The following is a 23645-nucleotide window of genomic DNA, read 5'->3' on the forward strand; positions in this document are numbered from 1 at the left end:
CAGGCCTTTACTGCAGCAGCTTTCAGTTGCTGTTTGTGGGCCTTTCTGTCTGAAATGTAGTCTTCAACAAGTGACATGCATGCTCAATTGGGTTAAGATCTGGTGACTGACTTGGCCATTCAGGCATTTTCCACTACTTTGCTTTAACCTCCCAGGCGGTATAATGGTTTTCAGATTTTAGGGTCTAAATGTGGTGCAATTTTTTTTGCATGCTTTTAGTCCCTTCAAAACTGTGAAACAATCATGACACCAGAAAGCCTGCAGCAGCCCCTCGCTGGGATCCAGCGCACCCGTCCTCTGGGTGGCTCTGTACCCGTATAGTGAGATCGCCGGTTGTCGTCATGACGACAGGCGGCCGTCACACTAGAGGGATCCAGAACCTCAGAAGACAGAAAGAAGAATGGCTGCCGGCATCTGGACTCCGGAGTTGGTGAGTTGAAATGCCCGCTGTGTACTATGCTCTGCATCAACCTCGCGGAGGTCACCGCGAGTAAGGCTCAGGTTTTACCGTTCTGAGCTGTGGATTTCCAGCCCCAAGCTTGACTCTGGGTTACCACTAAGGAGGTTAATAAACTTCTGGGTTGCTTTGGCTGTACTGTTTCGGTCACTGTCTATCTGTATCATGAAACACCGCTTAAAGAGACTCTGAAGCGAGAATAAATCTCGCTTCAGAGCTCATAGTTAGCAGGGGCATGTGTGCCCCTGCTAAACCGCCGCTATCGCGCCGCTAAACGGGGGTCCCTTCACCCCCAAACCCCCCACTGCAACACTTGGTCGCAGACTTGGTCGCTCCTGGAGGCAGGGCTAACGGCTGCAGCCCTGCCTCCAGTCGCGTCTATCAGATGCGCATCGCCGCATCTCCCCCGCCCCTCTCAGTGAAGGAAGACTGAGAGGGGCGGGGGAGAGGCGGAGATACGCGCTGACAGATGCGCGTGGGGCAGGGCTGCGGCGGTTAGCCCTGTCCCACCCAGGAAGCGCTCCCCCGCTGCACCGAGGGGATTTGGGGGTGAAGGGACCCCCATTTAGCGGCACGATAGCGGCGGTTTAGCAGGGGCACACATGCCCCTGCTATCTATGAGGTCTGAAGCGAGATTTATTCTCGCTTCAGACTCTCTTTAACCAATGTGACTGTATTTAGCTGGATTTGAGCAGACAGTAGGTCTGAACAGCTCAGAATTCATTTGGCTGCTTCTGTCCTGTGTCACATCATACAAAAAAATATAAGTGACCCGCAGCAGCATTGATTGGCTTACCGTACATATTATTATTATGCTGCCAAGCACCCAAAATACACAAATATTTGTATCTCACTTAACATCCTTATTTATTGCATATAGGCCGTCCTACTTACCGGTAGTAGTGTTTCGGCGAATACTCCAGGACAGCTCACCTGAGATTACCATTGAGTCCCTCCCCTATGGAAACAAATGCAAATTAAATCAATTAACCAATCAGCCCCTGGCCGCACCCTATATAGCCAGTCCCTTCCTTCCCCTCCTCAGTTCAATAGAAGAGTATCTAGCTCACCCCATTCTGTCATTTAATTATCTTTCTGATATCCGCAAAATTAGGGCTGGGTACTAAGGCAGCTGTCCTGGAGTATTCGCCGAAACACTACTACCGGTAAGTAGGACGGCCTTTCTCTCATCATACTCCAGGACAGCTCACCTGAGACCAGCGAGAACTCTTTACCTTAGGGTGGGATGACTGCCTGAAGCACCTTGCGTCCAAACGTCTGATCCTGGCTGGATAGTAACTCCACCCGATAGTGCTTCACAAATGTCGAATGTCCCGACCATGTAGCTGCTTTGCATATCTGGTCTAATGTTGCTCCTGATCTCTCCGCCCAGGAGGCTGCCAAGGACCTCGTAGAATGTGCTCTTATGTTTGTGGGTGTTTCACCACCTGACTCCTTATAAGCTAATCCTATAACCTCCCTGATCCATCTGGCTATGGAACTTTTTGAAGCCTGTAACCCCTTACGGCTGCCTGAAAATAAAACAAACAGATGGCTGGACCTTCTCCACTGCCGTGTCCTCTGTAAATAGGTAATAATCGCCTGTCTTACATCCAGACTTGCCAACCTCCTTTCCTTATCATTTTTAGGATCTGTGGAAAAGGATGGTAAAATAATTTCCTGCGTTCTATGGAATCCTGTGACCACCTTTGGTAGGTATGTTGGATCTGGCCGGAAGACTATTCTGTCTGGGTGGATTATCATATAAGGATCCTTTATTGACAAGGACTGTATGTCTCCCACCCTCCTTGCTGTCGTAATGGCGACTAAGAAGGCTACCTTTAATGTCAGTAGCTTAATAGGGATTGTATCTGCTGGTTGAAAAAATTCTGACATCAGAAAATCAAGAACCAGTGATAGGCTCCAGGGAGGTACCACCTTTACTGGTATAGGTTGTGATCTGGCCACTGCCTTTAGAAAATTCTTTATATGTAACTCAGTTGACAACTGCCTGTCCAAAAAAACTGATAATGCTGACACCTGGACCCTGAGGGTGCTGACTGCCAACCCCATGTCCACTCCATCCTGTAAAAATTCTAAAATAAATCTTGTGTCATTTGACCTGACACTATTCTTCTCCCTCCAAGAACAAAAAACCGTCCATACCTTGGAATAAATCTTTCGTGTGTTTTCTTTTCTACATTTTAACAGCGTGTTAATAACCCTCTGTGAAAATCCTAACCCACTCAACGTCTGCCTTTCAGGATCCAGGCTGTGAGCTGGAGAAACCCCGGATCTGGATGTAGCTGGCCGTTCTGTATCAATAAGTCTGGCCTGGCCCCTAGGTGCCAAGGGCCCCTTATCTTTAGGGTCTGTAGAAACGGGAACCAGGCCCTTCTCGGCCACCAGGGTGCTATAAATATCACTTCTGAATGTGAGTGTCTCAACTTGTTGAGGGCTCTTGGGATCAGGTTGAATGGGGGAAAAGCGTACAGTAGGCCTGTGGGCCATTCTACTGTTAGTGCGTCCAACCGGTCTGTTGAAGAGGAAGGATGCAGGGAACAGAAATCTGCTGCCTTCGCGTTCTGCGGAGTGGCAAACAGATCCAATATTGGCCTGCCCCACTGAGCCACTATCTGATTGAAAACGTCCTGGTTCAGCTGCCACTCTGCCTCTGTGAGGGCTGATCTGCTGAGCGCATCTGCCCAACGGTTCCGGGTCCCCTGTATGTGGGTTGCCGTCAGTGACGTCACCTGTTCCTCTGCCCAGACTAAGATCTCCATGGTTAACTCTCTGAGACTCTGGACCCTGGTTCCCCCCTGCTTTTTGATATAGGACACTGTGACCATATTGTCTGAAAACAACGTTACTTCTCTGTTGTGTAACTGAGGTTGAAACGACAGTAGTGCCAATTTGACAGCCATCAGCTCTGAAGTTTGATGACTTCCGACTGAGCTGTGGAGACCACTGCCCCTGCACTTGATGCCCCTGACAGTGGGCTCCCCAACCCCAGGCACTGGCATCCGTATAAACTTTTACCGGATACTTCTGCATCCAGGGCCGCCCCCTGGCTAACCTGTCTGCGTCCAACCACCAGTGGAGCGACTGTAATACTGGCTGTGGGGGAGGGGGCAAGTGATTGTCCAAGGAGGACTTCTGTCTGTCCCACATCTGTAGTAGCCATGTCTGTAATTCCCGCATATGAGCTTGCGCCCATTCTACTGCCGGGATTACTGCCGTCATCTGTCCTAACAGGGTCATCGTCTGTCGAACTGAAACTGTCGGGGCTAATTCGTAGTCCCTCACCATCGACATCAACCTGTCTACCTTTGACGCTGGTAGCAAAATCCTTTCCTGACTCGAGTCCCATATTAACCCCAAAAATAGAGCTGTTTGAGTGGGTTGTAAGCACGATTTTTCTTTGCTCACTATCCATCCTAGAGTCTCCAGGGTTTGGATGCAGAGCTGTAAATTTTCTTTTAAGACCTGTTCGGTATTTGCCAAAACTAAAAAGTCGTCCAGATATGGCAGAACCCTTACATTCTGGAGATGTAGATGCGCGACGGCCTCTGCTACTACCTTCGTGAATATCCTCGGAGCGGAGGATATTCCGAATGGCAGGGCGCGATATTGGTAATGGCATACCGCGTCCCCCATAACTACCGCAAATCTCAGGAACTTCTGAAAATGCGGATGGATAGGGATGTGGAGGTAAGCGTCCTCCAAATCCAAGGTGGCCATGAACGCCTCTGGCCAAATCAAATTGCGGATCGATGCGACGCTCTCCATCCGAAATTTTTTCTCCAGAATGTAAGGGTTCAGGGGTTTCAAGTTGAGGATCATTCTGTACCTCCCCGATGGCTTTTGAATTACAAACACTCGTGAATAAAACCCCCTGCAATATTCCTGGACCGGAACCCTCTGAATTACCCTCTGTTGTAACAACTTTATCACAGAGGACTGAATTGCTTCCGCCCTTTCCGGGTCCCTGGGAGTTCCTGTGATTACAAAATTCCTGGGGGGCTGGGCTCGGAATTCTATTTTGTAACCATTCCGTATTAACTCCAAAATAAAACCGTTCCCCGTTATCTTCTGCCAGGCTTGAAAAAAATAAAGAAGCCTTCCCCCCACCTGTAAGTCTCTGTCATTTGTCAGGCTTTGCAGAGACTGGCTGTGGCTTATTGAACAGGAAGGTAGACCTTCCCCTTCCTGCATTATAAGTCCATCTCCTAGTTCTCTGCTGCTGTGGATGCTGTGAGCTCTGTCTGCCTCCTTCTCGTCTGGGAACATATCGTCTCCCCTGAAAGGACCTATTTGTTCCCCTCTTCCTTTTGTCCGGGAACTTTTTGGCCTTGTCTGAGGACCTCTCAAGTATGTCATTTAAGTCCTTGCCAAACAACAGCTGCCCCCCAAACTCCATAGCGCATAACCGATGTTTGGAGGATACATCCCCCTCCCACGTGTTTAGCCACACTGCGCGCCTAGCGGAGTTTATGAGAGCAGTTGTCTTGGCTGTGGACCTTAAAGATTCAGTGGCCCCGTCAGCCAAAAAGGCCACTGTCTTGGACATGACTGGTAGGGATTCCAAGATTTTTTCATGTGGGGTACCTGCCACTAAGTGTGCCTTTAACCCCCTCATCCACTTCTCCAAATTCCGCGTTAGGCAGATGGCTGCAATGGCGGGCTTAAACCCAAAGGACGCTGCCTGCCATGCTCTTTTCAGAAGAATCTCTGCCTTACGATCCATTGGATCCTTTAAGCTGCCCGCGTCCTCAAAGGACAAGTCTGCTGCCTTAGAGTACTGGGCTAATGGCGCATCTAATTTAGGGCACTTTCCCCATACATCCTGATCCTCCTGCTTAAAGGAAAAACGTCTCTTAAATGACTTTGGTATGAATAATCTCTTTTCCGGCTGTTTCCACTGAGCCGATATCACGTTATTAATAGATTTGTGCACCGGGAACGTTCTAGTACCGGTTTCCTCCAGTCCCCTGTAAATATCATCCTGAACCGATGTGGCTGGAGTAGAGTCCTGGATATTCTCGGACTCGTATACAGCCTTTAAAAGCTCTGCTGTATCCTCCACACTAAATAGATACCTGGCCGCTATAGATGCGGAAGCTGTCTGGCCCTCTGAATCTCCAGCCTCCCCCTCCTCCAATGATTCCCATGAACCCTCCTCGCAAGATTCATTGGGAGAGTCAGGCTCAACTAGCCCCAAAATCGCAGGCAACCCCTGTGATGGCCGCTGCGGACCGTGTTCCAGCGGTTGCTCTCCGGCCGGTATCGCCCGGGGCGGGGGGGGGGGGGGGCCTGGGGCTGTACCGTCGCCTGAGGCTGGGACTGTGGCTGCGTGGGGAAAGCAGCTCTGAAGGCCGCAAATGTGGTTGTCAATTCTCTCTTCATTGACTTCATTAAGTCTATCATCACCGTATTAGTATCTGTGCTAGCATCCCCCTTATGCCTACACTTGTCACATGAGGACCTAGAACAAGTAGGTGGTAAAACATCCCCACATTTAGAGCACTTGTTTGTCTTTTGGGCTGACTTTGCATGCTTCCTAACCTCCTGCAAAACAAGACACAAACAATGCCTGTCAGTTCCACCCTGCCAAACATTAACCTGTGTAGGGATCAGAACTGCCTAGTACCTGAGTCTGCTGAGCTGTCTCATCCGCAGCTGGTACCCTGCTGTCTGCGGTGGCCTCCGCTTGTTCCATGTCCGCACTGACAGCGTGCCCGCGTTCACGTGGCCCACGCAGCTTAAAAGCTGATCTCCGCTCTCAGCCCCGCCTCCCGAGGTCAAAGAACCCCTTCCGGCTGAATCACCACTCGCACTGCGGTGGGCGGAGCTTCCGCGCTACTACTTCCGCTCCTTCCGGATTCCGGAACGCGTCCACGTGACCTCCTGCCTCCAGGAAGACGCTGCAACTATTCATAAACGGCGGCCATGAGAAAGGGCGCTCCCGGCTCTCCTCCAGAGCGTTCCTCGCCGACAGGTAGTGTTTCCAGCCCCCCGGCCTTGCCAACACCTCCATCCGCCCTGCCAACACAAGCATAGACTGCTCTCTCATGGGGAAAAAAACCTATCTCTACCATAGGTGCTATAACACGCTCCTACGGTGCATAAAATAATAAAAACTCTGCACTAGTCCATGGGTGAGTGGAAACAATGAAGAACTGAGGAGGGGAAGGAAGGGACTGGCTATATAGGGTGCGGCCAGGGGCTGATTGGTTAATTGATTTAATTTGCATTTGTTTCCATAGGGGAGGGACTCAATGGTAATCTCAGGTGAGCTGTCCTGGAGTATGATGAGAGAAACAAACTGTCCCTGATTGTGCCTTAAAAATAATCTGATTGCTGTCAAAAATGATTAGCAAAGTATAACGTGTAATCACAATCCCCACACACTTAGCCATTGTCTAGATAAGAGGGATTTTCTGAGGCCTGCGCCTTAGAAGGGTGTGAAGCTGGTCACAACTCTGCACAACGGCACTGAACTTAAAGACTTTATCTGCCTTGTGCGCCGTTTTACAGAAGAAAGCTTAGGTTCAGAAGAAAGCATCTGTGATGAGATTCATCCCGCTTTCTCCGTCATAATTGACTGTGAGGAAGCCCCTTTATCTAGGCAAAAGTAAAATGTCTTCAGGAGGAAACTGCAGTCAAGCTAAACAAGAATTTCATGTGTCATTAATCTGCCCCAGTTCATTATGTGAGAGAAAGTAACAGGTTCACTTTAAGCAGTTAAGCGTCTTCGAAATGGCGTTTAATGAAAAAGGTGGGATGAAGAAGGGAGAAGTGGAACTGACCTAAAAAGGGTTATTCATCTCCAAAATAAGGACAGATTGAGGAATGCTCGGCTTGACAAGGTCTACTGTGCTGCGGCCGTTGTTAAAATGACGGCCTTTTTTATTTTGATAGAGTGTAACATTTTACGTAAAATGTTGCGTTCTCATCTCTCTACTATAGAATATAATAAATGCATTGTTCTTTTTTTCTCTGCATCCAAGGAGGGCATTCTCTCTTGACAAAAAGGCTCAGCCTTATATCAACAGTCCATGTGAATTTATTATTAACCTTTGCTGGGTAAGATTCCTGAAGGCTTTGTGGTTTTAATTCATATTCATAAGCCTTGGCCCATTCACAGTAAGTTTCCTTCCATATCAATGAACTTAATTAGTATGAAAAAGAATTAAAGGAATGTGATTTTAATCACTACATTTGCTATTTCCTTGCAGGTTATCTGACCTCTTCTAAGGAAGACGGCACTAAGACTTTCCATGACTGATAATATGCAGTAAATGCCGATGCTCAGCTTCAAGTAAAAATGTTCATAGTCTGGTTGAATTTTGCCATATGTGAGTACACTGTGGCTTCTATTTTGTTCCCCACCAAAGCACTGCAAGTCAATGGCTGCCCAAGTGTATAGTATACAGGTATTACTGCACCAATAGAGACAGACATATTTGTAAATAAAAAAAATCCTAGCATTTGTATAGTGCTTTTCTCCTGTTGGACTCAAAGCGCTCAACAGCTGCAGCCACTAAGGGCATGCTCAAGGGGCCACCCTGCAGTGTTAGGCAGTCTTGCCCAAGGACTTCTTACTGAATGGTTACTGACCCTAGCCAGGATTCGAACCCTGGTCTCCCATGTCAAAGGCAGAGCACTTAACCAGTACACTATCCAGCCAAAAAGGTGACTTAGAAAAATGACATTAGAGGCAGTCCCCCGACTTACGAACGCCTGCCAATCTCGTCGTCTACCGATGGGCACCCCCCCAAAGTCTTACTACAATGCAGAGTACTTGTGCAGCTGGAAGCTTTTCTCACCTCGCTGTTAGAGTCCAACACTGTCCGTCGTCCTCACCGCTCATCTCTCCCCCTAGTGTCGGCACTTGCATATGACACATGTAGCGATGCAACACGCAAAGATGCCGGCACTAGGGGGGGGGGGGGTGGAGATGAGCAGAGATGATGGACAGACAGTTTTGGACTCCAGTAGGTAGGTGAGTAAATCACGGCTTCAAACTGTGCCAGAACTCTGCATTGTAGTTAGAGTTTTGGGGAGCACAGGAGTGGGGTGTGCAGGAGGGGAGCTACACACCACTAATGGAGGAATACAGGTGGCACAGGGGGTAGGGGAGTAATGGTGGCACGGGGGGTAATAGAGGCCCAGGGGGGGTCAAAGGAAGCACAGGGGGGCTAATGGTAGCACAGAGGACAACAGAAAGAGGCACAAGGGACAGAGGTGAAGTGTTCTGACTTATAATGATTCAGGTTAAAAAGGAACATACAGTCCCCTATCTCGTTTGTTAACTGGGGACTACCTAAAAGTGAGGCTTAGCTACAGCAATCAGTTTTATACTGGATCTTTACACATGGCCACCAACATAGTGGAAAATACACCACCATTTCTGCAATCACCATATTTTTTTAAATGGCAATCAACCTTATAACCAATGTATACATTGTCAGATGGCATTCATCACTTTCAATCTGCAGATCACCAGATCAAAAGAAGTACGAGAATGCCCTAATTGACCAATTTGGGGGAACAATTGATAACTACTATCAGATTACACTTACGATCATAAAAAGTGCTTCTAAAGATCGCATCTAAGAGTGTGTGTGTGAGTGTGCTTGCACACACACACTGTATTTTTCAGACCATATGACGCACCTAGGTTTAGAGGTTGAAATCCAGGGTGAATAAGTTATACTAAACCTTTTGCGTCCTTAGTGCAGTGATGTCTTGTGTGGTTTCACTTTCAAGCTTCTGACTGAGTACAGTGAAATGGAAAATGATGAAAGTAAAATGAGCCAGTGATTAGACTGTGCCTAGCGTGCGTCTTGAAGTCCGTGGCCATCTGTGGCTGGTCCTCCTCCTAGCTCCCCAGAGCTGTGTAGATGAGTCAAGTGTGATGCTCTTCTTTTGACCTATGGCTTCCTCTGCTCTTCTCCCCAGCTCATAAAAGTCGGTTCCGTCTATCTGGCAGTAGCTATTGTAGCACATGTGGAACTCTGTTTCCCTCATGGCTCTCACAATGCCACACCTGCTACTGGGTTCCTCACACCTTCCTCATTGGCTTCTTTCTCCTTGCTTTGCTCCCATAACACACTCAGTGGTGCACGGCACACACACAAGGCAGCAGGCACCGGAAATGTCTCAATACTCACGGGGGTGGGCGGTTTAGCGACAGAGTGCAGTCATCGGAAGTTTGGAAATGTTCCTTTTCTGTCCAGTCGTTGGTGTAGAGAGAGCAGAGCCTCTGCTCTCGAAATGGAGGGTGAATGACAAGCTGCAGCATGCTTTCTATTGGAGAGAGCCGAATTCCAAGTAGCCAGGGAAAATTGCCGCACAGGGCCATCAGTACTTAAGGGGGGGGGGGGGGGGAGGATGAGAGCCTGGGGACCACTAGATTGCCAGGGATTTGGCGTATTCTGACTAAGAGGCACCAACATGTTTCCCCTCTTGGATTTGTGTGTATTTTACACACACACACACACACACACACTAAAATAAAATGTCTAGCTCCGAGTAGCTAAATTCCACCTCCAGGAGGTTGTGTATTAGGAGTATTCTGTGTGCTAAAACACGGATTGTCAATGGTTGCAAAGAAATGAAATTAGTACTTCCTGACTTCCAAAAAAATTATAGCTGCCAGAAGCTGGTAATGTAGTTTAAATAACACTGAATCACAAAATAAAGCTTGCATTGCAATGACACGCGTTTTTGTTTAATACAAAAATGGCCCTCAACTTGAAAACTATAATTCACCAAATGCCAACACTTTCCCTCGTAAGAACTTACAGAAACATCAATCCGAGTCATACAAAGAAAAAGACTCCGTTCTAAACCTTAGGTTACATTTCCTCCATTCCTAGAAAATGTTTGACAATATTGGTTGCATTCCATTTTCTATTTCACATGCTTTGTGACTCTATTGGACTTTGTCTCCCCTGCTACAATACAATTTAATTGTATCATAAGAGAAAGGTGACAATCGGGAGATCATGCAAAAATTACATATCCTCAATGGTGGCTAATTAGCCATGCAAAAACCTCCTCAAACAGATATTCATTTCTATTAGGAATGATTACTATGCAAGCCTACAGATGTCAATACCACAGTCATTCAGATTCGTCTTCCCCTTCTAATTGAAGGTTGTAAAGCTCCATTGCCAAGGTTTCTTTTCCAAAGAGCTAATTTATGACGAGAAGGATATTTTATGTCTTCAGTCTAAGCAGCTTAAAACACCGCAAATCAGAACCATCTGTGTACTGATGCTTGAATCACCGTTTATCTATCAGCCCATCATTCTTGTTAGTTTGCACCCAGCATTCTTGGCTGCTGTGCACTATCCCGTGGCCAAATTTCAGAAGATATATTAAAAATGTAAGGCATCTTGACCCTTCCACATTGCAAGTGCATTGGCTGGAAAAGACGTCTTTCTGTGCAAGATATGTTTGAAAAAGGTCACTGGCTGAGGCTTTTAATTATGCTAAGGAGAAATGACAGGAAAAGTGGAAATGTATGTTACCTTTTCTTTCATGAAACAAAGAACGTGTAGTGTTCTGCCATACAGCAAATGTTTGTATTAAAGGACACCTGAGGCGAAAAACGAATGAAATAAACTATTGCATCTATCTTCCTTCTCCTAAAAATGGCTTTTTAAGATATTCCACAGTTTTATTTTATGTTAAAATCTTTTTAAGTTTTAACGGTTTTACGGTTTTTGCTCAATGACACATTCATTGAAGTATTCCAGAGCTAAAATCTATCAACTATTGACCCTTTTATTTCTTTCCTGCTCTCAGAAGCCATTTTCTGCTAGGAAGGTATTTTATTGTAGACATTTCTTATCAGTGAGGGTCACACTGTAGTCACTTCCTGTCAGGAGTCAGGACTGAGTCAGCCACTTACATACCTGATATGTAACTTTCAGGGAGAGAAAGGGAAAAAAAGGAACACCGCATAGTTATGTGTGTGCTAGGCACTGTACATACACGTCTCTCTTATGTCACATGTCAACTCAGGTATCCTTTAAAGAATAACTTCTAGGTTCTTCTAGATTTGAAAAAATATTTTCTAGATGATATGTTTGTACTGGCAGGGCTCTTTCTGTACATATGGGTTTGGCAAATATGCAGAGTATTAGCAAAATAGTTAATGGTACTCTGGTACATCAGGTATGCAATAGATGGGGTGGAGGCACAGTAAGAAAGAACAAGCTTACCTCAAAGAAGCGCTAAATTGAAATGTATTATAGGTACAAATGACAACCAGGGATGCTCAAAAAAACAGATTCGGATGAAATCCGAATAGGCTTATTCGGATTTCATCCATGTAATTAAAGCACCTGTGCAGGTGGGCAGGGGGGGGGGGGGTTAAATCTTACCCATCAGACGTCTTATTTGATCCGTCCCTCGGCACCTCCCACAATGTGTTCCAAGCTGTGGTCACGTGATTACACTTCCTCCTTCCGGGTTGAAGGAGGAAGTGTTTGTCACGTGACAAAAAACAATACGTATTATGCAACAAATCATGCACTGTGAGTCGCCTGATCTCTGGCAAAACCACCCTTCTCAAAGAACTATAATTAATGGGCGCCGCCTGGCTCAAATTACCCCTTTGGGGCTGCCTAGCCAATTATTTTCAATAAGAGTCAGTGGCAGTGCCCGATTTGTCCAGGAGCCAGATGCGCCTGACTTGTCTGATACCCAAAAGCAGTGCTATGATTTGGCTCAAGAAAGATTATACGTTCGAGTCTGGCAGCAGGAACAAATTGTATAGGTGCTTCTGAGTAAAGTCATAGCACTACTTTTGAAACAGTATTGACCCTAAGAAGCTGGTTATAAACTGAGAAACGTGTTGTCATTAGTATCCTTTGAGGTCAGCTTGTCCTTTTTCATCTTTTGTTTTAAGGGTATTATACTAGGGGCGCCTCCATTCCATCCAGATTTATACGGCCCTCATTAGAGGAGATCCAGCAGTTAGAGTAATTCTCACCTGCACACTGCTCAATACCTTTCTTTTCTGGAGAGCGATCTGAATCCAACACCTTTTGAGTGAACACAGATTTCTGCACATGTTTACCATGGTTTCTGGATTAGCGAGGGACGTTTGTAAGTTCTTTCTTCGTCTTCTGAAAAGATTTTAAACTAGTAGCATACAACACCAATGGGGTTCCCAATTTCTCTCTGTGTTTTCTATTTTCGTATACAAGAGAAGAGAGAACCGAGAGCCCAATATGGTGTAGTAGGTTTTGGCAATTAGTATAATGTAAAGGAGTAAAATTATACTCACAAACCAGGGTTACCTCCAGGCAACCACTGTATAAGCAGGTGAGGAAATTGACCCGTCCCCACTCAGGATTAAAAAGTCACTCTCTGTAGATGAGAAAAAGGGGTATCCCCCTCCACCAAGGGTGGATATAAAGTGCAAAATAAGTAGAACAGAGGCGCCAACAGGATAAAAACAGTAATTGAAATGTTAAAAATTCGCTGAGGAGGCTATGGTGGCTCCGCCCCCTCCAAGCAAACACAGAAAACTGTGTAATGTTAATCAAAACAAACCATTCTAAATCTCCCTTTTAGCCACTAGCGCATAATTGATAAAAAGCAGATTAATGATTATTTGAGCATGTTTGTCCTACCACACACCAATACGTGCTTTTGTCTCCTTTCTTTCCCTCATTAGTGTACTCCTACTTCTACTGCCTGAGGAAGCGTGCTTATACCCGCGAAACGCGTTGTATATCTATTCCCTGGAGTGTACCAATAAATTTGTTTTGATTAACATTACACAGTTTTCTGTGTTTGCTTGGAGGGGGCGGAGCCACCATAGCCTCCTCAGCGAATTTTTAACATTTCAATTACTGTTTTTATCCTGTTGGCGCCTCTGTTCTACTTATTTTGTATTTTCGTATACAGATAGTCATCAGTACCTCACTTCTCCATCAGGTGTGCAATGGACTTCAGCAGTGTCACTATCTCTTCTCTACTAACCATTCCAAAACCGATGCCTTTAGTGAAAATCTCATTCCTGGTGTCTACAGTCCTGGCCAAAAGTTTTGAGACTGTCAAAAATATAAGTTTTCACAAAGTTTGCTGCTAAACTGCTTTTAGATCTTTGTTCCAGTTGTTTATGTGATGTACTGAAATATAATTATAAGCACTTCATACGTTTCAAAAGCTTTTATTGACAATTACATGAGATTTATGCAAAGAGTCAGTATTTGCAGTGTTGGCCCTTTTTCAGGACCTCTGCAATCCGACTGGGCATGCTCTCAGTCAACTTCTGGGCCAAATCATGACTGATGGCAACCCATTCTTTCATAATCACTTCCTTGAGTTTCTCAGAATTAGTTGTTTTTTGTTTGTCCACCCGCCTCTTGAGGAATGACCACAAGTTCTCAATGGGATTAAGATCTGGGGAGTTTCCAGGCCATGGACCCAACATGTCAGCGTTTTAGTCCCCGAGCCACTTAGTTATCACTTTTGCCTTATGACACGGTGCTCAATCGTGCTGGAAAATGCATTGTCCTTCACCAAACTGTTGTTGGACTGTTGGAAGAAGTTGCTGTTGGAGGGTGTTTTGGTACCATTCTTAATTCATGGCTGTGTTTTTTTGGCAAAATTGTGAGTGCGATCACTCCCTTGGATGAGAAGCAACCCCACACATGAATGGTCTCTGGGTGCTTTACTGTTGGCATGACACAGGACTGATGGTAGCGCTCACCTTTTCTTCTCATGACAAGCCTTTTTCCAGATGCCCCAAACAATCGGAAAGGGGCTTCATCGGAGAATATGACTTTGCCCCAGTCCTCAGCAGTCCATTTACCATACTTTCTGCAAAATATCAATCTGTCCCTGATTTTTTGGGGGAGAGAAGTTGCTTCTTTGCTGCTCTTCTTGACACCAGGCCAATCTTCCAAAAGTCTTCGCCTCTCTGTGCGTGCAGATGCGCTCACACCTGCCTGCTGCCATTCCTGAGCAACCTCTGCACTGGTTGCACTCCGATCCCGCAGCTGAATCTTCTTTAGGAGACTATCCTGGTGCTTGCTGGACTTTCTTGGACACCATGAAGCCTTTTTAACAAGAATTGAACCTGTTTCCTTAAAAGTTCTTGGTAATCCTATAAATTGTTGATTTAGGTGCAATCTTAGTAGCCACAATATCCTTGGCCAGGGCCGGCACTACCATAGAGGCAAAGGGGGCAATTGCCCCAGGGCCCCAGTGCCTGTAGGGGCCCCCAGTAGCTACAAGAGGAAAAAAAAATTCAAAATCGACCTTATAGTTTTTGAGAAAATCGATTTTAAAGTTTCAAAGGAAAATAAAATACACATTTAAAAACCTGCCGACTTTAATGGTTAATAACAAATCCACCTTAAATGCTAGAAACCCTAAATTTGCAGGATATGTTAAGGAGATCATTGGGAATAAGAGGAAAAAACTATTTTTCAAAAAGACTTTATAGTTTTTGAAAAAAATCGATTTTAAAGTTTCGAAGGAAAAAAGTATACTTTTAAATGCGGTAAATGTCACTTTTAGTAGCAAACCTAACGGTAGTGTAATTTTGCATGCATCAAAAGAAAGAGCAATACATTTCCTGACTGGGTTTCCTGGGGGTCCATACGGAGCCGCAGCGCTTTGGCCAGGGATCGCTATGCAGCCACAATATGGCTGCATGAAGATCCCTGGCATTTTTTCATATTTTCCCAATTTTTTTTATGTTTAGAGTGGGGATTTAAAAAAAAATAAAATTGTGGGGTCCCCCCTCCTGAAACTTTTTAACCCCTTGTCCCCCATGCAGGCTGGGGTAGCCAGAATGTGGAGCTCTGACCGATTGGGGCTTCACACCCTGACTATACCAGCTGCAAAAAAGGTCCCTTAATGCCGATTTTTGTTCCGGGGTATCTGTTGGGGGGGCCCCCCAGGTTTATTTTGCCCTGGGGCCCCATTGTTGCCTGAACCGGCCCTGATCCTTGCCTGTGAAGCCATTTTTTATGCAACACAATGATGGCTGCATGCATTTCTTTGCTGGTCACCATGGTTAACTATGGAAGATCAATGTTTTCAAGCATCACCCTCCTTTTAACGTCAAGTCTGCCATTCTAACCCAATTAGCCTGACATAATGATCTCCAGCCTTGTGCTCGTCAACATTCTCACCTGAGTTAACAAGACGATTACTGAAATGATCTCAGCAGGTCCTATAACCTCCTTAGCGGTATGCCCGACAGTGTCAGGCATACCGCTTCCTGGCCCCAGGAGTCCCCCATGCATAATAAATGAGATCCCATGCCTGAAAAACCTTTAGCTAGCACTAGGCTAGCTAGTACAAGTGCCCGGCACCCTCCGATCCCCGCTGAACCCCCCCCCCCCGTTAATACATTACCCAGCCTGGATCCAGCAATCGCGCAGCCTCCCTGCACAGCTTCAGTCTCTCTATGGGGAGGATCGGGTTTGCGCATGACGTCGGCGACGTCATGATGTCATGTGCGATCCCCTCCATAGTTAAGACCTGTGCGGGGAGGCTGAGCCGATCGCTGGATCCAAGCTGGGTAATGTATAAACGGGGGAGCAGCAGGGAGCGGGGAGTGCCGGGCACTTCTACTAGCTAGCCTAGTGCTAGCTAAAGGTTTTTCAGGCATGGGATCTCATTTTTTAGGCTAACCATAATCAGATTAGCAACTGCACTGATTGCCCAGACAGCATATTCCTTCTTCCCCCGCAAGACAAGATCTTAAACTCAAAGAGAGGAAAGAAGAACATCTATGGTGTAGTATGTCCTCATTAATTTAAAACACCTCCAGTGCTCCCGCACACTCCTCACCCTATGTGTGAACCCTCACCAGGGAATAATGCAAGCCTCTCACCAGATTGTCTGGCTCGCCTAGCCCAGACCAGCAAATAACGCTTGTTCCTTCAGTATTTTTCCACTGTACAGCAGCTTGAAGTCATCTCTTCAAATACCTTCAGAACTCAGTAGGTGGGGGGCTTTGAATGGTGCAGTGGCTTCCCTGGTCCCTCTACGCACTTCCGCTCCTCTTCAACTAGCAGATTCTCACAACAGAGAAAATGTTCTAAGAATCTGCTCAATACATTTCTTTTCTGGAGAGCGATCCGAATCCAACACCTTTTGAGTGAACACAGGTTTCTGCACACATGGATTACCATGGTTGCTGGATTAGCAACGCACGTTTGTAAGTTCTCTTCTTAGTCTTCTGATAATATTTCAAACTAATACTGACATACAACACCAATGGGGCTTCCAATTTCTCAGAGAGAATGTTGTAAGAACCTGCTGGTAGAAGAGGGGGTCGCAGGAGCGGAAGTGCGTAGAGGGACCAGGAAGCTACTGCACCATTCAAAGCCCTCCACCTACTGAGTTCTGAAGGTATTTGAAGAGATGACTTCAAGCTGCTGTACAGTGGAAAAATACTGAAAGAACAAGCATTATTTGCTGGTCTGGGCTAGGTCAGCCAAACAATCTGGTGAGAGGCTTGCATTATTCCCTGGTAACGGTTCACACATAGGGTGAGGAGTGTGCGGGAGCACTAGAGGTGTTTTAAATTAATGTGGACATACTACACCATAGATGTTCTTCTTTCCTCTCTTTGAGTTTGTGAAGATCTTGTATTGCGGTGGAAGGAGGAATAAGCTGGCTGGGCCAAAAGTGCAGTTGCTAATCTGATTATGGTTAGCCTAAAAATCTGGTGAGCGCAGTTCGTTTACTTTGATGGTGAATGAAGATAAATTCTAACTGCAACTGGTTCACAAGAAATGTTTATATGGGACTGCATAACATAATACTGAAGGATTGTTGTTGAGCGCTAGACCATTTTCAGATTATTAATAAATAATTATGTAGAGATTTATAAAATAAACGAGACCCTTAACAATGTAGACAACAGTAAGTATACTTTTCCTATATCACAGTACATTTTGTGTCTGCCTGGACTTGAACTTGAAAGAGAAACTTTAGCCTAAACAAACATACTGTCATTAAGTTACATTAGTTATGTTAATTAAAATAGATAGGTAATCTAATCTCTTACCCACCGTTTTAAAAGAACAGGCAAATGTTTGTGATCTTACCCACCCTGTTTTAAAAGGACAGGCAAATGTTTGTGATTTTATGGGGGCAGCCATCTTTTTGGTTGAAAGGAGGTGACAGGGAACATGAGACACAGATCCAACTGCCCTGTGTCCTGATCACCCCTCCCAGCTGCGCGCCCTAGGCTTCAAAATTTCAAATTCAAAATTAAAAAACAAACAAAACAAAAAACAAATTTGCGCCAAAATAGCAGAACAAGAACCACATCAGAAATCCCATCATGCTTTGCACAGCATCAGGGGAAAAAATGCCTAGGCAGTTTTCTTTGATGGGGCGGAGCTTAGCTTCTGTGCAGCTAAAAATAAGGCTTGGGTAAGAAAAACAAAGTTCTGATGCTGTGAAACTGTCAAACAAACACCAGGCCTTTTCAGAGCTGCTGAGTAGATTTTTAGTCTGGAGGTTCACTTTAAGATCAGATAATCTGGAAAGCCAGTTATTGAAGTGTAATAACTATTAAAACTCCATACATAAAGTACCTTTGACTTGATAGGGATGGGTTTTCTGGTGGTGGAAGCCACACTTGAGAAAACCAGCGGAGCACCAAGTTTGGTTTTTGTAGAATCCAGAGCCTTCAGCAGAATCTTCTTAAATCCTGAATAATCTGGCTTCATAGAATGTGTCAGAGTGCATGTTTGAATCATAAAATCTGCAACTTCATCTGTAGATAAATAAAACAGATTTTAACATGAAGGTGAACTTCCATCCCAACCCCTCCCTCCCATCCTCCTTTTTTTATTTCTTTTTTAATAAATAATAAACACAATTACTAATTTATTTATTTATTTATTTTACAATATTACTTTATGAAGTTAGTCAGTTTAGCCCACTGTAAAGTCTTCCCTCACCCTGTTTTACATTTTGAAATTTATCACAACTTTAGTACTGGTGGGTGTTTCACTGTGGAACCTTTGTTTACGGTTGTTCCGAAGTCACTAGAAATAACACTTGGCCTTCAAGAGTGCATCGGAAGGAGAATTCTGCATATCTAAACAGCTTAGGCTGTGACATCACAGAAAGGGATTACATACCAATACATATAGATAGATAAATATAGGAAGTGTTTCTGATGCTGCTAATATTCTATTGGTCGCCGAATAATTACTATAATAGTATATTGGTAATTTTACATAACCTTCCTCTCACACTAACCTACCCCTATCAAAACCAGATCCTACCGCCCCCCCCCTATTACCTACTCCCAACGCTAATTTACCAATATCCAAGCCAGAATATGCTATCCTACCGCTATGTAGACCCAACACTAACCTACCCCTACCTACTCCTAACATTAATCTACACCTACTCAGTCACTTATGGTAACTTAACCCCGTTGCTGCTACCTCTGTCATAATCTCCGCTGTTTCATCTATATTGTGCACAACGCTTAAATTGTCCACTAAGCGCCTCTACAGCTGCAATTAGAATTACGGTCTACGCAGGGTCCAAGACAAGCGGCCGCAGTCACACTTACATTTCCTGCACGCAGTCTGGGTGCCTACACCAGACGACTACTAATTTATTAAGCTTCTGGTAACACCCTCTATGTTTGATTATGGCCCAGGTAAAGGCTGCTGGCATTTGCCATCTACTGGCTGACATATTTGAACTTTTTTTTTTTTTAAAATAAATGAATCCCGTCTAGATTTGGTAGATCACTTCTGTCATCTCCAAAGGAGACACTGTGAGATCTTTTGGAACAGCCTCATAAAGCATGCCCATTTCATCCAATGTTCCCCACCTCTTGGACTGCAAGCTCTTTCGAACAGTTTGTTCTGCACGTCAGATATTCTCAACTGTTTGTTATTACTGCTCTTATTTAATGCATAGTGCTATATAATAAGTTGAAGACATCATATTAATATTTTTTTCTCCTGGCAGTTTAACACCATTCACAGAATCACAGATAAAAAGATAATTCTCCCCAGAAGCAATCCCTTTCAGCGCACCCAGGTTACATGATAGCATTATTATATTTTGGAAAACTATAGGCAGCCATGAATAGGCCCCGGGATTACAGGTCTGTAACACAATACTGAAAATAGTAGGCTTGTTTTACTCTTGGTAATATCAGTGACATTCGGGGCATCCCTATGTGACAAATGAACGGCCCCTTTGGCAACGAAGATGTAAAATTACTTTGGCCCCAGAGGGTAATGTAATGTTTATTACATTACCATATGGCAGGACAAATTTCTATTTGCATATGGGTATTTTGGCACTCTTGCTGATTGGAAAACACAAATTAATTTAATACTGCATGCTTATTGTGCGTGAACAAGTCTCGGTGAATAGATGAACAATGGCGCATTGTATATTTATTTTTATATCATGTATACAATCCTCTCCTATCCCTGAATATTCGGTTTCTTCACCAGGATCTTATTGTGCAGAGAAAGGAATATGGTTCACGTAGCACCTCTGACCATTGCTGCTGGATTCCTGCAGAATTAATAGACCATTGTTACAGTTCATTACATACACTCCTTTTAGAGCACAGTTAGATGCCTTGCATTTATGATAGTTTCCTATTGAAGTGAAACATTGGTGCTTAAAGAATCTGCATCACATCTTGAAACAACAAATTAGGGTTTACTATATCTCATTTACACTTACGGCATCCATCTTCTTGACCCAGCCATTCTGTGACTGAATTTGGGAGTTCATCTATAAGTCTAAAAAAATATATATATAAAAAACATTATCTTTGGCACTCTATTAAAATACGAATTCTGTTTACACAGTTTTGGTTTGCATACAATGAGAAAAATGTACAGAGTATCTCAGAAAACAGAATCCAGGAGCAACACACCTGTGTTATGTAAAACTTCCAATACTTAAATCCAAATCTTCTTAAAACCATCACAGCAGTAAAAAAGATATACTTATTGAACCCAAAAGGCATCAATTGCAGCAGCAAATGTTGAGGTCAGCAAGAGGTGCGGAGAGTGGTCGGTCGACAATCGTTTCGTCCTGCCATTAGGGCTTCATCAAGTCCTTTTGCCCTTCTCATTCGCACTCCTGTTTATATATCCCATACTTCTACCCTGTCCGGGACGGTAACAGTAAAAAAGGGCGCAGGAGGCTAGTGGACAAATCGGGCGCCGCCATTCACTCCCATAATAAATATCTTTTAATGGGCGCCCGATAGGAAAAAAGGGCGCCGGAGAAAAATAACGTTTTAAAAGCGGCGCCCGGAGACTTAATGTTTTATTACTGCTTCTCATGATTACACATTATTTAATGATTTATACATTTTTTTAAACGAAAAACAGTACAATATTTTTTTCAAACATTTTTAAACGAAAAACAGTACAATTTTTTTTTTACATTATTTTTAAACGAAAAAACCGCACAATATGTTTTTGAAACTTTATTAATGCTTATCACAGGGGGGTCTTAGGTTTAGGCACCAACAGGGGGGTCTTAGGTTTAGGCACCAACAGGGGGGTCTTAGGTTTAGGCACCAACAGGGGGTTCTTAGGTTTAGGCACCAACAGGGGGGTCTTAGGTTTAGGCACCAACAGGGGGGTCTTAGGTTTAGGCACCAACAGGGGGGTCTAGGGGTTAGGGGTAGGTACAGGGAGGGTTACTTAGTAATTTTTTTTTAAAACGTTATTATACGTTTCACTATTTAAACGAAAGATTAACGTTTTTACAATTGCCGATTTAATGCACATTATTTAATGATTTATAACTTTATAAAACATTAATTTTAAACGAAATACAGTACAATACATTTTTAAACGTTATCCATGCTTATCGTTTAAAACCCCGCGCCCTTTTTTCCCAGCGCCCCTTTTTAACGTACGCGTCCGGGACATCTAGCCAAACCCCTACCAGCCACCTAACGTCTCACCTGTTTCATATTGTATGTTCGCGCCGCTTCCAACACTTCCTGTTGTGGCCGTTGCATCACTTCAGCCCGCTGCTGCTGGGAATTGCCTTGGAGCGCAAGCAGAGACGTGTTCCGTGTTCCATTTTCACCCGTCGCGTCGACGTGTATTATGCAGCCACTGTTACGCATGGTGATACCCAGAGAGACATCTTGTGGCCATATAGAGGTACTACACAAACATGTAGTACCTCTATATGGCCACAAGGTGTCTCCCTGGGTATCAGCATGCGTAACAGTGGCTGCATAATAATATGCGTCAACAACAGGTGAGGATGGAACGTGCAAATAGTCTCCGTTTGTACTCCAAGGCAATTCCCAGCAGCAGCGGGCTGAAGTGACGTAACGGCTGCGACAGGAAGTGTTAGAAGCGGCGCGAACATAAAATATGAAACCGGTGAGACACGTTAGGTGGCTGGTAGGGGATTGGCTAAATGTCCCGGACAGTGGAGGAGCATGGGATATATAAACAGGAGTGCGGATGAGAAGGGCATATGGTCTTGAAGAAGCCCTAATGGCGGGGCGAAACGATCGTCGACCAACCACTCTCCACACCTCTTGGTGACCTCAACATATGCTGCTGCAATTGATGCCTTTTGGGTTCGATAAGTAGATCTGTTCTTTACTACTGTGATGGTTTTAAGAAGATTTGGATTAAAGTATTGGAAGTTTACATAACACAGGTGTGTTGCTCCTGGATTCTGTTTTCTCATGTGAAATACTATATAATGGATCTTAGTTTAACCAGATGTTACACCACTTGAAGTTATGCTATCCTTATCAGGTGTTATACTGGTGTGCACTCACTCCTTTTCTCTATACTAAGGAAGAAAAATGTACAGACATTGTCACTTTGAGGTCCCTTTCACACTGGTGCGTTGCATTACCCTTTTTTGCTGCAGGGTAGCGCTACGGCAGTTAAAGTCTATGGAGCAGTTAATACCCGGCGTGGTGCGATGTGATACGCTGGAAGTGACCGATTTGCCACAAAAGCAACAGCTCGTGGTCAGGCAATTTGCGCGGTGACCGGAAGTCATGCAAGTCTATGGCAACGCTAATTTCTGTAAAATGCTGGCGTTCCCGTGGCAGCGTGCATGTGCAGAAACTTATTCAATATACTTCCGCGCAATTCAAATTTTGTCCACAGGAAGTGAGCACTAGAATGCAGTAAGTTATTCAGGATACCTCCTTTTACAGTACATTTCGTGGTTTCAGCATTAGAAACACTTCCTATAGTTCTATATTGTATGTAGCCCTCCTCCCTGAGCATTCTGGGGGACCAGGTATATTTTCTACTGTTAAAGCGGTATAAAACACTGACATAAAATATTCATTAAAAACATGTTTTCCTACTTTTTATATGCCATACGGTTAGCATATTTGCTTTTGTGCATAAGTATTATTCATTTAGAAATTATACGTTTCTAAAGTGCACTTATTTTACTCTGAGAGCGGACTTTGCATTTTATTTATAACTGCTTTATTCATCCTTTAACCTAATCAGAAAGCATCAGAAATCATGTATGCTTGTCTGACTTTGTTCAGGGGACCTGGCAGTGTGAGAGAAGGCTTTGTTTACATTTCTCACTTGATACAATTAAACACTAAACAACATTATGTAAAGTTCAGAAGCGGCTTCTGAAACCTGTGTTAACCCTTTCAATGCAGTTCTAGTAAAAAAAAAAAAAAAATGCTGGTTGTATATAATATGCTGTAAAATAATCTATTAAAGCAAAGTAGAAATGCTGGGTTTCATTCCGCTTTAAATATTCCGCAGAGATCACCTCCCAGGACTATAAATCAGGGTGAGGAAAGATTTTAGATTGGCAACACGGACTAAACCATTTATGAATGAATGTTGTAGGGAAAAAATGCAATTTTATTAATTACATTATTTTCACTACAACTTGTTCTTTAACCACTTCACCACTGAGGGGGTTTACCCCCTGACCACCAGAGCAATTTTCACCTTTCAGCGCTCCTTCCATTCATTCGTCTATAACTTTATCATTACTTATCACAATTAAATGATCTATATCTTGTTTTTTCCACCACCAATTAGGCTTTCTTTAGGTGGGACATTATGCCAAGAATTATTTTATTCTAAATGTGTTTTAATGGGAAAATAGGAAAAATGTGGGAAAAATTAATTTTTCAGTTTTCGGCCATTATAGT

At 44.2% G+C, this 23645-nt stretch overlaps 1 protein-coding gene across 2 annotated transcripts in view; it reads right to left on the reverse strand.

Moving 5' to 3' along the window:
• The window catches only part of VRK2 (VRK serine/threonine kinase 2), a 159172-nt gene that overhangs the window by 16406 nt on the left and 119121 nt on the right, over window positions 1-23645 (reverse strand). For both annotated transcript variants that reach the window (XM_068232418.1, XM_068232417.1), the window contains 2 exons: window positions 20192-20250; window positions 18055-18236 (listed from right to left, as the gene is read on the reverse strand). In XM_068232418.1, the coding sequence (XP_068088519.1) occupies window positions 18055-18236; window positions 20192-20250 (241 nt within the window). The remainder of the gene's footprint in view (window positions 1-18054; window positions 18237-20191; window positions 20251-23645) is intronic.

The sequence above is a fragment of the Hyperolius riggenbachi genome, chromosome 4 (assembly GCF_040937935.1).
Source record: "Hyperolius riggenbachi isolate aHypRig1 chromosome 4, aHypRig1.pri, whole genome shotgun sequence".
NCBI lineage: Eukaryota > Metazoa > Chordata > Amphibia > Anura > Hyperoliidae > Hyperolius > Hyperolius riggenbachi.